The 14251-nt window shown below is 42.4% G+C and overlaps 1 protein-coding gene across 2 annotated transcripts in view; it reads right to left on the bottom strand.

Annotated features, from left to right (window-relative positions):
* The window catches only part of LOC139466784 (SCO-spondin-like), a 36741-nt gene continuing 22490 nt past the window's right edge, over positions 1-14251 (bottom strand). For both annotated transcript variants that reach the window (XM_071248464.1, XM_071248465.1), the window contains 6 exons: positions 10208-10387; positions 8573-8767; positions 6587-6787; positions 5723-5908; positions 3663-3845; positions 1-2448 (listed from right to left, as the gene is read on the bottom strand). In XM_071248464.1, coding sequence (XP_071104565.1) covers positions 2378-2448; positions 3663-3845; positions 5723-5908; positions 6587-6787; positions 8573-8767; positions 10208-10387 — 1016 coding nt within the window. In that variant the 3' untranslated portion in view covers positions 1-2377. The remainder of the gene's footprint in view (positions 2449-3662; positions 3846-5722; positions 5909-6586; positions 6788-8572; positions 8768-10207; positions 10388-14251) is intronic.

The raw sequence follows: 14251 nt of genomic DNA, 5'->3' as shown, positions 1-14251 counted from the left end.
TACACACATGTTCTTTATTAAAAGAGTATGAAACAATGATACACAACAGAGTTAGGGGGGCCAGGAAACAAACGTCCTCATCAGTAGAGAAGGCGCGACAATCAGAATACTGATGACTTGATAGTACATATGTATCTATTCATATGAAGCATATTCTGAGGGTAATGAAAGAGATGAATATCGAACATATCGATTTATAATCAAGAGTATTATGGCACGATCCATGTGTATATAATCTGCAAAATAGTTTATTCACACATTGATATTGATACAAATATGTATATGTTCTTTCACACATCCCCGCACGCACGCACGCACGCACGCACGCACACACACACACACCCACACACACACCCACACACACACACACACAAAAGCACCAGGTAGATAAATATTGATTTAGTGTACCGACGAAGTATTATAAAAAAGTAAATGCTACTACATATACGTACATATAGGCTTTCAGAATTTTCTGCTACTGCCTCATAATAACTCACTATTGCTGCAGCTATTCTAATGTTGTCATACCCTTAGGGAGCCCGCTGGTTTTTGTCGTTTAAGTCTGTGCAGAGATGGTAAACGACTGAGACCAGTATCACTTTGGGCTTTGCTCCCACTTTAAGCTCACCAGCCGTGATATAACTAGAATACTGTTAAAATTGGCTTTGCACCAAACTCACTCACTCACTCACTCACTCACTCATACCTTTATGGAGTATTAGTATGCAGTGATATAAAATGTATTGACCACATTCACAAGAGTGAAAATGTCTTGTGAATGAACTAATGTTATGATTATCGCAATAGCGTCAAATGTCACAATAGTGAAAATTAATATTGGCTCTGAAGAATATACTGGAACCTCTTTCGCCATGGTTCCGAGGTCAAATGCCATGGTGATAAAGCATAAAGGCTCGTCATTTTAATAAGTTTGATGTTTTATTTAAAAGTCGTAAGATAACGTCTTATGATTCAAATGACCGACCATGTTACTGGCAGTAAACGGCGGAATAACCTCTATTTCATGAGGTAAGTTTGTTTGTTTTTGTTTAACGCCACACTCAGTAATATTCCAGCAACATGGCGGCATTCTGTAAATATTCGAGTCTGGACCAGACAATCCGTGTGATTGACGTCATGAACATCGATCTACGCAATGGGGATCGACGACATGCATCAATCACGTCAGCGAGCCTGACCACCCGGTCTCGTTTGTGGCCTCTTACGACAAGCATAGTTGCAGAAGACCTATTCTAACGCTGACCTTCAAGGGTGTGTATTAACATTGTAAACTTTCGTATCATTTATGAATATAACGGAATGGGGCGAGTGGTGCAGTACCGCTTGCATGTTAATTCTTCCCGGGAATACCAGTCCATGATCACCCCACAGGGAAACTAACGTCAGAAAGTTTGCTGACGTCACTTACACTTTGGTGAAAAGAGGGGCGATGGTGTTTGTCACGTCACGAAAATTGGAAGCAAACGTTGATGTTTACACCTCTTACATATTTGAACAAACAAAAAGGTTATTTGATGGATATTAGCTACTTCGAAATGAACAGCTTTGGAAGTTGATACAGATGAATTGATATGGACCATACCCATCTTTTAAAGCTGATACTGGCTTACACGAGATGTCTGCGAAAACCTATAGTCTCATGTACGTCAATCCTGCTGCCAACGTCTCCCTAACATACACAGAGAGGGTCGCAGAGTCACACCCAACACGTCTAGACGGAGACCGATCACCGGATCCTGGTCTCCGTATCCTGGACGAGACCTGATGGCGTGAGCAGGCTAGTGAACGTCACGACCTTGTAAACAGTTGTTGTAGAATAACATATTGTCTGATTTTACACACTTAAAACTTCTCGCGATGAATATACATGAGATGTGACAAGGTATGGACGAGCCTCTGTTATATGTACAATGAATGTTTATATAAAGCTGCAGTGAAAATGTACAAATTCTGTTAACTAAAGATCATTTCTATTCTTCAGTGCAGGTTGTCCATTTATTGTTCATGCGGTATATGTGTTATTGTTTGTGGAACGTCTTTAATGGTTGGAATGATACACCAAGGTATCAATACCTGTATACTTGATTCTACATATACTATGCATGCGCAGCCCACGACGCCCCAAACCCTTATCTACACCTGAATATCAAATGTTTGCACTCTATTCGAGCCACGTTGCAAAGGTACCTACACTTTGTGAACAAAGTCGATACGGTAAATAATATCATTGAGATCAACATGATGGTGTACCAGCTGATTAGGAACTCGTTCTGTTGTTATTACTTGAAGGATCAGAGGGGCACGTGTCCCCTTTGTCTTGTTCCTCTTGTTCATTTGCCACAACTTGACGCAGATGTTACATCAGACACAGGCTGACCACAGCCCCGACCAGCGCCAGTAGAATCGTTCCAGTCTGAGTAGCTGCACCTGAAGAGGAACATTTGTTTTAGTACTGTCTGAATTGAACTAAAATGAACTTTTTCCACCCTGGCCGCTATCAGCGGCATTAGAGGTACAGCATTGATACATCAACTTATACATCAACTTATACATCAACATATACATCACTATATACATCACTATATACCGAGCAGTCGCTTCAGTAAATAAAGATACTGTAAAGGGTTCAGCTATGAGTGAGTGAGTGAGTTGGGTTTAACGCCGCTTTTAACAGTATTCCAGTTATATCACGGCGTGTCAGCTTAATGTGGGAGGAAAGCCCGAAGTGATGCAGGTCTCAGACGTTTACCACTTCGGTGAAACCCACGAGCACGGGTATGGTGCTGATAAACCTAGAAACATAATTGGGACGAACCGGGATTCGAACCCAAAATCATAGGTTTCTGGCGTGCCCAAGGGACGCAACTCTGCACAGCGAATCACGGCGCCTTAAACGACTGTGCCACCCGTGCCCCCACCCGGTTCAGCTATGAGACATTGATGGGGTTAAATAGCAGCATTGTAATTTTACAAAATTTGGATAATTTTCCAAGTGTTTTTTTCATCTTTTACTATTAAAAAGCAAACTAAATTCATTTTGTACATGTGTGCAATGTTGCGCTTGTTTAATGCAATGAAATGCTTAATCAGTTTTGTTTTAAGAACAGAATTGAATTTAAGACATACTCATAATATATAATGAACAACATATAATTATTTCTTCTTATGTAACAGTTGCATAAAAAATAGTCTACTTTCCGTTTCTGATAAGGACACAATTATTTCTGATAAAAAGGAAGCTACTTATACTAATTCCTTCCGCTAGAACTCGGGCGAAGTATACATGGAGTGAAGTGCATTCTTAGTACCCCATGTGGCTTAAGGATGTGATATCCGCTCTAGCAGTAGAGTCCGGGCAGCCATAGTGACCCGTTGGTAAACTATGTTTCATATATGCAACCATCAACCATCCGTTATCTGCCCACGAGTGACATTGTGAGCGAGTTCCAGGCGATCTATTCCGTTGGGGGCGGTGGGGTAGCCTAGTGGTTAAAGCGTTCGGTCGTCACGCCGAAGACGCGGGTTCGATTCCCGACATGGGTACAATGTGTGAAGCCCATTTCTGGTGTCCCCCGCCGTGATATTGCTATTGCTAAAAGCGGCGTAAAACCATACTCACTCACTCACTCACTCACTCTTACCTGTTGTGGGGCACTCGTTTCCGCAGGATCTGTTCTGAGATTCTCTCCCTTCCCCAGGGCAGTCCGTACCATCTGTACAGAATCTGGTTCTGATGACGGTGTGTCTGGCTGCAGGGCCGCACGAGGCAGAACAAAGAGGGCTACTCCACTGTGACCACTCACTCCAGGAGCTGTAGATTACACCTGGAATCAAAGACACAACTGCGGAATACAAGTTGTCATTTATCTTATTCCAGCGCCGAGATGTTTTCTGGAACATATGTCTTTACCCTGACCTCCGAAGACATCAATAAGCATCTGTTGTCAATGTCTCGGAGGATTGTTTCTACGAAGATTTCAAAGAGTGTCTTTCGACTCTTGCTCAAAAGTTGTTTGATCAAGGTAACAACATTCAGTGCCGCAGTTCAGCTTTCAAAAGTTTGATGCTAGACACGTAGAAGACATTTCAAAATCAGTGACAAATATTATGTCCGAAGCAAATCCTTATTTTGACTTGTACCATATGTTCCCGTTTATTACCGTGAACAACTGACTTGGCTTTGCTTGTGTTTGTGATGGGTGTCACAGGTGGGGCAGGATACGTTCGCCTGATTCACGAAAGCGTGATATCATCACTATTTGATAGTGATTCATAAAAAAAATGCTAATGTTGGAATAGTACAGTCTACTCTGATTTTAGAAGAAATGCCTTGTGAATATAGAAAAGGGTTTTGTAGATTTTATTTACAAGTTCCACATTCGTTCTGCAAGTTCTAGGTGAGAGGTGAAGGAGATTGTGTAAATATTAAACGTCAACGCCAGTGAATGACCAGTCTCGATTATCCGACGCAACAGATTCCACTGAGCGTAATATGGAAACAATAGCGGTGAAAACTTTATGAATGGAACACTGAAAATGAGCGATGACAACAGATCTTCGCCAAAAATGATTCTGTGTCACAGATGATTCTGTAACTGATAGATGAACCACCTCAACATTTTGACCCGTGGAGATCCGGGGTAGAATAGGTCTTCAGCAACCCATGCTTGCCGTAAAAAGCGTCTGTGCTTGTCGTAAAAGGCGACTAACGGGATCGGATGACTTGGTTGATGCATGTCATCGAATCTCAATAGCGTGGATCGATGCTCATGATATCAATCACTGGATTGTCTGGTCCAGACTCGATTATTTACAGACCGCCGTTATATAGCTGGAATATTGCTGAGTGCGGCATTAAACAAACAAACAAACAAACAAAAGAAACCTCAACCTTTAACACATAAGAGGTTTATCTCCACTCTACCATGCCTAAAATGTGTGTTTTTATACGGACTCTTTCTTGAGCACAAATTCAGTGCAGTGAAGCCGTCGGAATGTCGTTGTCGCCATTTTCTTGGAATCGCAATGATACAGCCCATCGTTGGGACAAGATCACTGATCTGGGGAGATTGTGTAACTGATTCTGGTTCATCGCACCCTCATGTTGTAGTTAAGTTATCATGCTACATGCACCAACCACGGTGTGCACTCAGGGCAGCTGAGGACCTAGATCGTTCAGTTGCAAGACGTATAAATACTGCCCACAATCATTGCACCAGTCCCATCACATGACAAACCGCGTTGACCTCTAACTTGGCAAAACGGTTTCTTGTGCGTCAGGAGGTAATTATCAACGTGTTTCTTAACATGTATCACATGCAAATATCCTGGGTTACTACAGGGTCTATAGGGAACATCACATAAGTGATTGATTTATGTTATTATCTCAGAACAAGTTCATGTTCATATATTTCAACCGCCGTGATGCTGGAATATTGCTAACAGCGGCATCAAGCCATGCTCGCTCGCTCACTCACTCACTCACTTACTCACTCGGTAACTCACTCACTCACTCACTCACTCACTCACCCACTCACCAACTCACTCGGTAACTCACTCACTCACACACTCACTCGGTAACTCGGTAACTCACTCACTCACTCACTCACTCACTCACTCACTCACCCAAACACCCACCCGCTCACACATTTATTCATATCTAACGCTAACGTTTACCAGAAAACTATGGCGTAATACTGACCTTGACAAACAGGAAGGTCACAGGCCTTCACTTCACTCTGAGTGTTGTTTCCAGGGCAGGTGGGTTGACCTGGCTTCTGGTCACAGGTCCTGGTTCTAGCGGACGTCCACTTGACCCCTACACCGCACGTGACACCACACCCTGTATTGACCCATTGCCCCCATTCGCTCCAAGAAACGGCTGTTTCTGAAATGGAAGCAGATTGTTGAGGAGAATAAAACACATGTTTGAGAGTAGGTACAATGTAAACATACTTGCTGTACGAAAAGAAACTAATGTACCACAGAATGACTTCACCAAGCTGACATCAACTATTGTCTGCTAAATGTATATTTGTCTGCAAATAAACTTCACATTCACATCTGACACCAACAAACCAAACCATTATTTTATTTCAATGTCATATTGATTAATTACTTTAAATATCATATTTTACTACTACTACTACTACTACTACTACTACTACTACTACTGCTACTGTTGCTGCTGCTACTACTACTACTAATACTGTTGCTGCTGCTGCTTCTACTACTACTACTACTACTACCACTGTTGCTGCTACTACCACTACTTCTACTACGACTGCTACTTCTACTGCTACGACTAGTACTACTACCACCGCTACTGATACTACTGCTACTTCTACCACTACCACTACCACTACCATTACAATTACCACTACTGCTACTTCTACCACTGCAGCTACTACAACTACTACCGTCACTACTGCTACTGCTACTACTTCTCCTCATACTACTACTACCACCATAACAGCTACTACGGCTGTTTGTAATACCGCAACAACAACAACTACAACTACTACTACTGTCACTACTGCTACTGCTACTTTAACTGTTAACATACCACACACAGAAGCTGCCCCACAGTCTCGGGTTTGCATCTCACTGTTGTCACCAGGACAAGTGGCGCCAGCATTCCTGGGAGGTGGATTATTACAGGACCTGGCTCTGGTGACGGTGTGTCTGGCTGTAGGGCCACACGTGGCAGGACAGGAGGGTCCACCCCACGATGTCCACTCACCCCAGTTCCCGTTCACAGCCGACCCTGTATAAAAATGCAAATGTCGTTTGACATTGTGGCAGTCTCTATGACATTATTACACTGATGATGATGAAGACCTGCTGGATATTGATTGCCTTGTATATCATGTTCTCAAAATATTTTTGGAAGGATTTTAGAATGCAAAAATGTATTAAAAAAGTATATTAAAATTAAAAAACAACAACATTCATATATTTTTCTAAATTTTAAGAAACGAAAAGGCTCATTAAACTGTATTATTACTGGCAGCCAAATCTAGCTCTCTGATTGGTCAGTCACATTCCGATACATGTCAGCTGGCCAGGCTGAATGGATATGATGGGATGGTGGTTGATGTGACGTCACTTTCTTGTCACCTCACAATTGACCCATACCCCTATTGAGTGATACTGTTCGACGGCGGAACCTATGTATATCTTTAGTCGCGTATGCATATTTCACTGAACATTCTTTATTCTTGTGATCTTGTAGTGATAGATCGCTACATGTGACAGCTGAGGGTTGAAGGGGAGTTTACGTGCTGCAAGGTCGTGTACAGACCTTGACCGTCGGTTTCGAAGAGCAAAAGGTCATTCAGGTCATAAGATCCCCCAACTCGCTTTGCAGAGTTGCGTCCCTTGGGCACGCCTGAAACCTATGATTGTGGGTTCGAATCTCCGTTCGCCCCGATTATGTTTCTAGGTTTGTTAGCACCATACCCGTGCTCGTGGGTTTCACCGAAGTGGTAAACGTCTGAGATCTGCATCACTTCGGGCTTTCCTCCCACATTAAGCTGACACGCCGTGATATAACTAGAATACTGTTAAAAGCGGCTTTAAACCCAATTCACTCACTCATTCACGTTCAAATGTAACTGATACTTCACATTGGGAATGGTAAACCTCTCCTGTACATGTTTCATAATGGTAACGGGGAACGGGTGGCCCAGTCGTCTGAGGCACCTCTTTTCGCTGTGCAGAGTTGCGTCCCTTGGACACGTAAGATCGTAAGATCGTTCGAATCCCGGTTCGCCCTAAGTAGATTTTTAGGTTTATCAGCACCTGTACTCGTGGGATTTCCTCCCACATAAAGCTGACACACCGTGATATAACTGGAATACTGTTCAAAGCGATGTTATACCTAACTCACTCACTCATAATCACTCGCTCCACTTTACTGTCTTACATGTCAGAATAAAGTAAGAAAGAAGTGAGTTGAGGTGAAATGGGGTTTAACGTGGCGTTCAGAATTATTGCACCAATAGCGGTGTACATGGACATGTGTGTGGCTGCTTGTTCTAAGCAGTTGGTTGTATAGTAGTAGCACACTGAGAATACCCAAATCAGACACGGTAAATTGACTTTGAGCCGACCAGTCCTTGTTTTACCCCCTTAATGCCGAGTGCCTGGCAGGGGTAACAATAAGTACCATCTTTTTACGTCTTTGGTAAGAGGCGGTCGGTTATCGAACCGCCGACCTTCTGCTGGCCGGACACAACCACTAGACCACGGAAGCGGTCAAAGAGTGAGTGAGTGAGTTTGTTTGTTTTTATGCCGCTTTTAGCAATATTCCAGCAATATCATGGCGGGGGACACCAGAAATGTGCTTCACGCATTGTACCCATGTCGGGAATCGAACCCGGGTCTTCGGCTTGACGAGCGAACGCTTTAACCACAAGGCTACCCTACCGCCCCGGTCAATGAAAGAATTAATATAACAGTAAGCATTTCTTACGAACTTGAAAACAAAATATTCGTGGTGCATATGGACAACAATGCACACATTTTTTTGAACATAATGGGTCCCTACCTGTACAATTAACAGGCACAACACAAGAGTCCTGCTTTTGCTGGAGAGTGTCGCCCTGGCAAGTCCTCCCGTTGAAGGCGGGGGTCGGGTTGTTGCAGCTACGGGTCCGGATGAGTGTCTTCAGCTCACGTTCACACGTTCCCGTGCAGACGTTGTACGTCACCCACACGCCCCACGGAGAAAACCCGCCATCAACTGTTGATCAAAGGTATATCATGAAAACACTTAAGATGAAAATATTTATGATGTATGCAATTAAGATTAATACACTTAAGATGAATGCAATAACGATGAATATACTTAAAATGAATGCGATTACGATGAATACACATGTGATGAATGCAATTACGATGAATACACTTATGATGAATGCAATTTCGATGAATACTCTTATGATGAATGCAATTTCGATTAATACACTTATGATGAATGCAATTTCGATGAATACACTTATGATGAATGCAATTTCTATGAATACACTTATGATGAATACACTTATGATGAATGCAATTACGATGAATTCACATAAGATGCATGCAATTACGATGAATACAATTAAGATGAATGCAATTACGATTAATACACTTATGATGAATGCAATTTCGATGAATACACTTATGATGAATGCAATTTCGATTAATACACTTATGATGAATGCAATTTCGATGAATACACTTATGATGAATACACGTAAGATGAATGCGATTACGATGAACACACGTAAGATGAATGCAATAACGATGAATATACTTAAGATGAATACAATTACGATGAATACTCTTATGATGAATGCGATTACGATGAATACACTTAAGATGAATGCAATTACGATGAATACATTTAAAATGAATACAATTACGATGAATACACTTATGATGAATACAATGAAGATGAATGCACTTATGATGAACATACTTAAGGTGAATACAATTACGATGAATACAATAAAGATGAATACAATAATGATGTGGATGCCGAAAAAGAAAGCAGATAGTTGCGGCAGAGTGTTTTGCTTTGTTTTTTGTTGTTGTTTAACGCTGCACACTACATGACAGATATATGACGGTCTGTAAATAATAGAGTCTTGGCCTGACAATCCATCGATTAACATCATAAGCGCCTACGCAATTAGGATACGATGACATGCATCAACCAGGTCATCTTCTCTGACCATCTGATCCCGTTAGTCGCCTCTTACGACAAGTATAGGTTGCTGAAGATCAATTCTAACGGTTGATGATACGAAAGTGGAATGGATGGATTTCGATGCTGATGTGGGAAAGGAATGCCTTGAGATGTGTATTGGATGAGGAAGAGGAAAAATGAATGTGGATGATGTGAGCGCGGATGGAGTGATTGTTTTACGCCGCTTTTAGCAATATTCCAGCAATATCACGGCGGAGGACACCAGAAATAGGCTTCCCACAATGTACCCATGAGGGGAATCGAACCGAATGTTGGGCATGGCGACCGAACACTTTAACCACTAGGCTACCCCACCGCCCGAGCACGGAGGGATGATGCAGACAAAGTGAGTATGGATGGATGGAAATTATGTGTATATGAATGGCGGTGTGGATAGTGAAGGATTGCTGGTTGCGTAGAAATAACAATCAATCAATACGAAATGATTACCTGGGCATAAAATGTCGACACAGGTAAAGTTCCGTGTCTCTCGGAGCGAGACTCCGCATGTGCTATCGCTGCCACTCGGGTTGAGCACCCTGCATGTTCTGGAACGTTCCTGGGTGATGGTCACGTGACGGCCACAAGTAGACGGGCAGCTGGGGCCGATCCAGGTGCTCCACGCAGATTCTGGGAACAACATGATGGGGTTCAGAACACAGAGTGACAGTTAACCCTTAATCCTTTAACTGGACATCTTTGTGTGTCTCTCTCTCTATATGTAGCAAAAACAGAGTCCAGATATTCGTGCTTGTCAAAACTCATAAATATATACACACAAATAGGGTAAATGTTCACTCGGTGTACATGTAATATATAATAAAATAATAAAGTCTGAAACTGATATAAAGAAGATGTTGGACTAACGTGGACTTTATTATTTTATCACTTCCTATACCAGTGGATCCGCTTACATTCCAGTTATCATTCTCAACTCCCTTGGGAGTATGCGGTGAAGAAGTAAGTTTAAGGTTAAAGACCGTTATCGATAATAAGGTCGAACATAGACATTCACTTTATCTCAAACTACAGAAGATTCTTTGTATCATTGGCTGGCCTTAGGGATTTGAGTTAAGGAAGCTTCTCTGTAGACGTACATTGGAAATTGACGTAGCCTTTCTAATGATTTACGAAAGAAACGACATTACAGCCAAATGCCCCATTTTCAAGAAATATTATTTATAATAAGTTACCGTACCCGTATATTTACCTACGTTTACATATCACTGTCCCCGCCTATTTACCGACCTGTGATGTCACAATACCTCCCTCTGTTTACCAGCCTACACACGACGCTGTCCCCGATTATTTACTCACCTATAGATGACACTGTTCTCGTCTATTTACCTACCTATACCTGTCACTTTACCCGTCTATTTACCCACCTATACATGTCACTATACCTGTCTATTTACCTACCTATACCTATCACTGTTCCCGTCTATTTACCCACATATACACGTCACTATACCCGTCTATTTACCCACCTATACACGTCACTATACCCGTCTATTTACCCACTTATACACGTCACTATACCTGTCTATTTACCTACCTATACCTGTCACTGTTCCCGTCTATTTACGTACCAATGCACGTCACTATACCCGTCTGTTTACCTACCTATACCTGTCACTTTACCCGTCTATTTACGTACCAATGCACGTCACTATACCCGTCTGTTTACCTACCTATACCTGTCACTTTACCCGTCTATTTACCCACCTATACATGTCACTATACCTGTCTATTTACCTACCTATACCTATCACTGTTCCCGTCTATTTACCCACATATACACGTCACTATACCCGTCTATTTACCCACCTATACACGTCACTATACCCGTCTATTTACCCACTTATACACGTCACTATACCTGTCTATTTACCTACCTATACCTGTCACTGTTCCCGTCTATTTACGTACCAATGCACGTCACTATACCCGTCTGTTTACCTACCTATACCTGTCACTTTACCCGTCTATTTACGTACCAATGCACGTCACTATACCCGTCTGTTTACCTACCTATACCTGTCACTTTACCCGTCTATTTACCCACCTATACATGTCACTATACCTGTCTATTTACCTACCTATACCTGTCACTGTTCCCGTCTATTTACCCACCTATACACGTCAGTATACCCGTCTATTTACCCACCTATTCACGTCACTATACCTGTCTATTTACCTACCCATACCTGTCACTGTTCCCGTCTATTTACGTACCAATACACGTCACTATACACGTCTGTTGACCTACCTATACCTGTCACTTTACCTGCTATTTACGTACCAGTACACGTCACTATACCCGTCTATTTACCTACCTATACCTGTCATTATACCTGTCTATTTACCCACCTATACACGTCACTATACCCGTCTATTTACCTACCTATACACGTCACTATACACGTCTATTTACCCACCCATGCACGTCGCTATACCCGTCTATTTACCTACCTATAAATGTCACTATACCCGTATATTTACCAACCTACACATGCCACTTTACCCGTCTATTTACTCTCCTATACACGTCACTATACCCGTCTATTTACTCACCTACGCATGTCACTATACCCGTCTATTTACTCACCTAAACACGTCACTATACCCGTCTATTTACTCACCTATACCTGTCACTATAACCGTCTATTTACCCACCCATGCACGTCGCTATACCCGTCTATTTACTCACCTACACATGTCACTTTACCCGTCTATTTACCCACCTATACATGTCACTATACCCATCTATTTACTCACCTACACATGTCACTTTATCCGTCTATTTACTCACCTACACATGTCACTATACCCGTCTATTTACTCACCTACACATGTCACTTTATCCGTCTATTTACCTACCTATACCTATCACTGTTCCCGTCTATTTACTCACCTATACACGTCAGTATACCCGTCTATGTACCCACCCATGCACGTCACTATACCCGTCTATTTACTCACCTACACATGTCACTATACCCGTCAATTTACTCACCTACACATGTCACTTTACCCGTCTATTTACCTACCTATACCTGTCACTTTACCCGTCTATTTACTCACCTACACATGTAGCTATACCCGTCTATTTACTCACCTACACATGTCACTTTACCCGTCTATCTACCCACCTACACATGCCACTATACCCGTCTATTTACCCACCTATACCTGTCACTTTACCCGTCTTTTAACCCACCTATACATGTCACTATACCCGTCTATTTACTCACCTACACATGTCACTATACCCGTCTATTTACTCACCTACACATGTCACTGTACCCGTCTATTTACTCACCTACACATGTAACTATACCCGTCTATTTACTCACCTTCACACGTCACTGTCCTCGACTATTTACTCACATACACTTGTCACTGTACCCGTTTTTTTACTCACCTACACTTGTCACTGTACCCGTCTATTTACTCACCTACACATGTCACTGTCCCCGACTATTTACTCACCTACACATGTTGCTGTACCCGACTGTTTACTCACCTACACATGTCACTATCCCCGCCTATTTACTCACCTACACATGTCACTGTCCCCGACTATTTACTCACCTACACATGTCACTGTCCCCGACTATTTACTCACCTACACATGTCACTGTCCCCGACTATTTACTCACCTACACATGTCACTGTCCCCGACTATTTACTCACCTACACATGTCACTATACCCGTCTGTTTACTCACCTACACTTGTCACTGTCCCCGACTATTTACTCACCTACACATGTCACTGTCCCCGACTGTTTACTCACCTACACATGTAACTATACCCGTCTATTTACTCACCTTCACACGTCACTGTCCCCGACTATTTACTCACATACACTTGTCACTGTACCCGTCTATTTACTCACCTACACATGTCACTGTACCCGTCTATTTACTCACCTACACATGTCACTGTCCCCGATTATTTACTCACATACACATGTCACTGTACCCGTCTATTTACTCACCTACACATGTCACTGTCCCCGACTATTTACTCACCTACACATGTTGCTATACCCGACAACTTACTCACCTACACATGTCACTATCCTCGCCTATTTACTCACCTACACATGTCACTGTCCCCGACTATTTACTCACCTACACATGTCACTGTCCCCGACTATTTACTCACCTACACATGTCACTGTCCCTGACTATTTACCCACCTACATATGTCACTATACCCGTCTGTTTACTCACCTACACTTGTCACTGTCCTCGACTATTTACTCACCTATACACGTCACTGTCCCCGTCTATTTACTCACCTACACATGTCACTGTCCCCGACTATTTACTCACCTACACATGTCACTGTCCCCGACTATTTACTCACCTACACATGTCACTGTCCCCGACTGTTTACTCACCTACACGTGTCACTGTCCCCGACTATTTAGTCACCTACACATGTCACTGTCCCCGACTATTTACTCACCTATACACGTCACTGT

This window comes from Haliotis cracherodii, unplaced genomic scaffold (genome assembly GCF_022045235.1).
Source record: "Haliotis cracherodii isolate W230 unplaced genomic scaffold, xgHalCrac1.p SCAF_19, whole genome shotgun sequence".
In the NCBI taxonomy this organism is placed as follows: Eukaryota; Metazoa; Mollusca; class Gastropoda; order Lepetellida; family Haliotidae; genus Haliotis; species Haliotis cracherodii.
The sequence above is the reverse complement of the archived record's forward strand: the minus strand, read 5'-3'. Positions and strand labels throughout refer to the sequence as shown.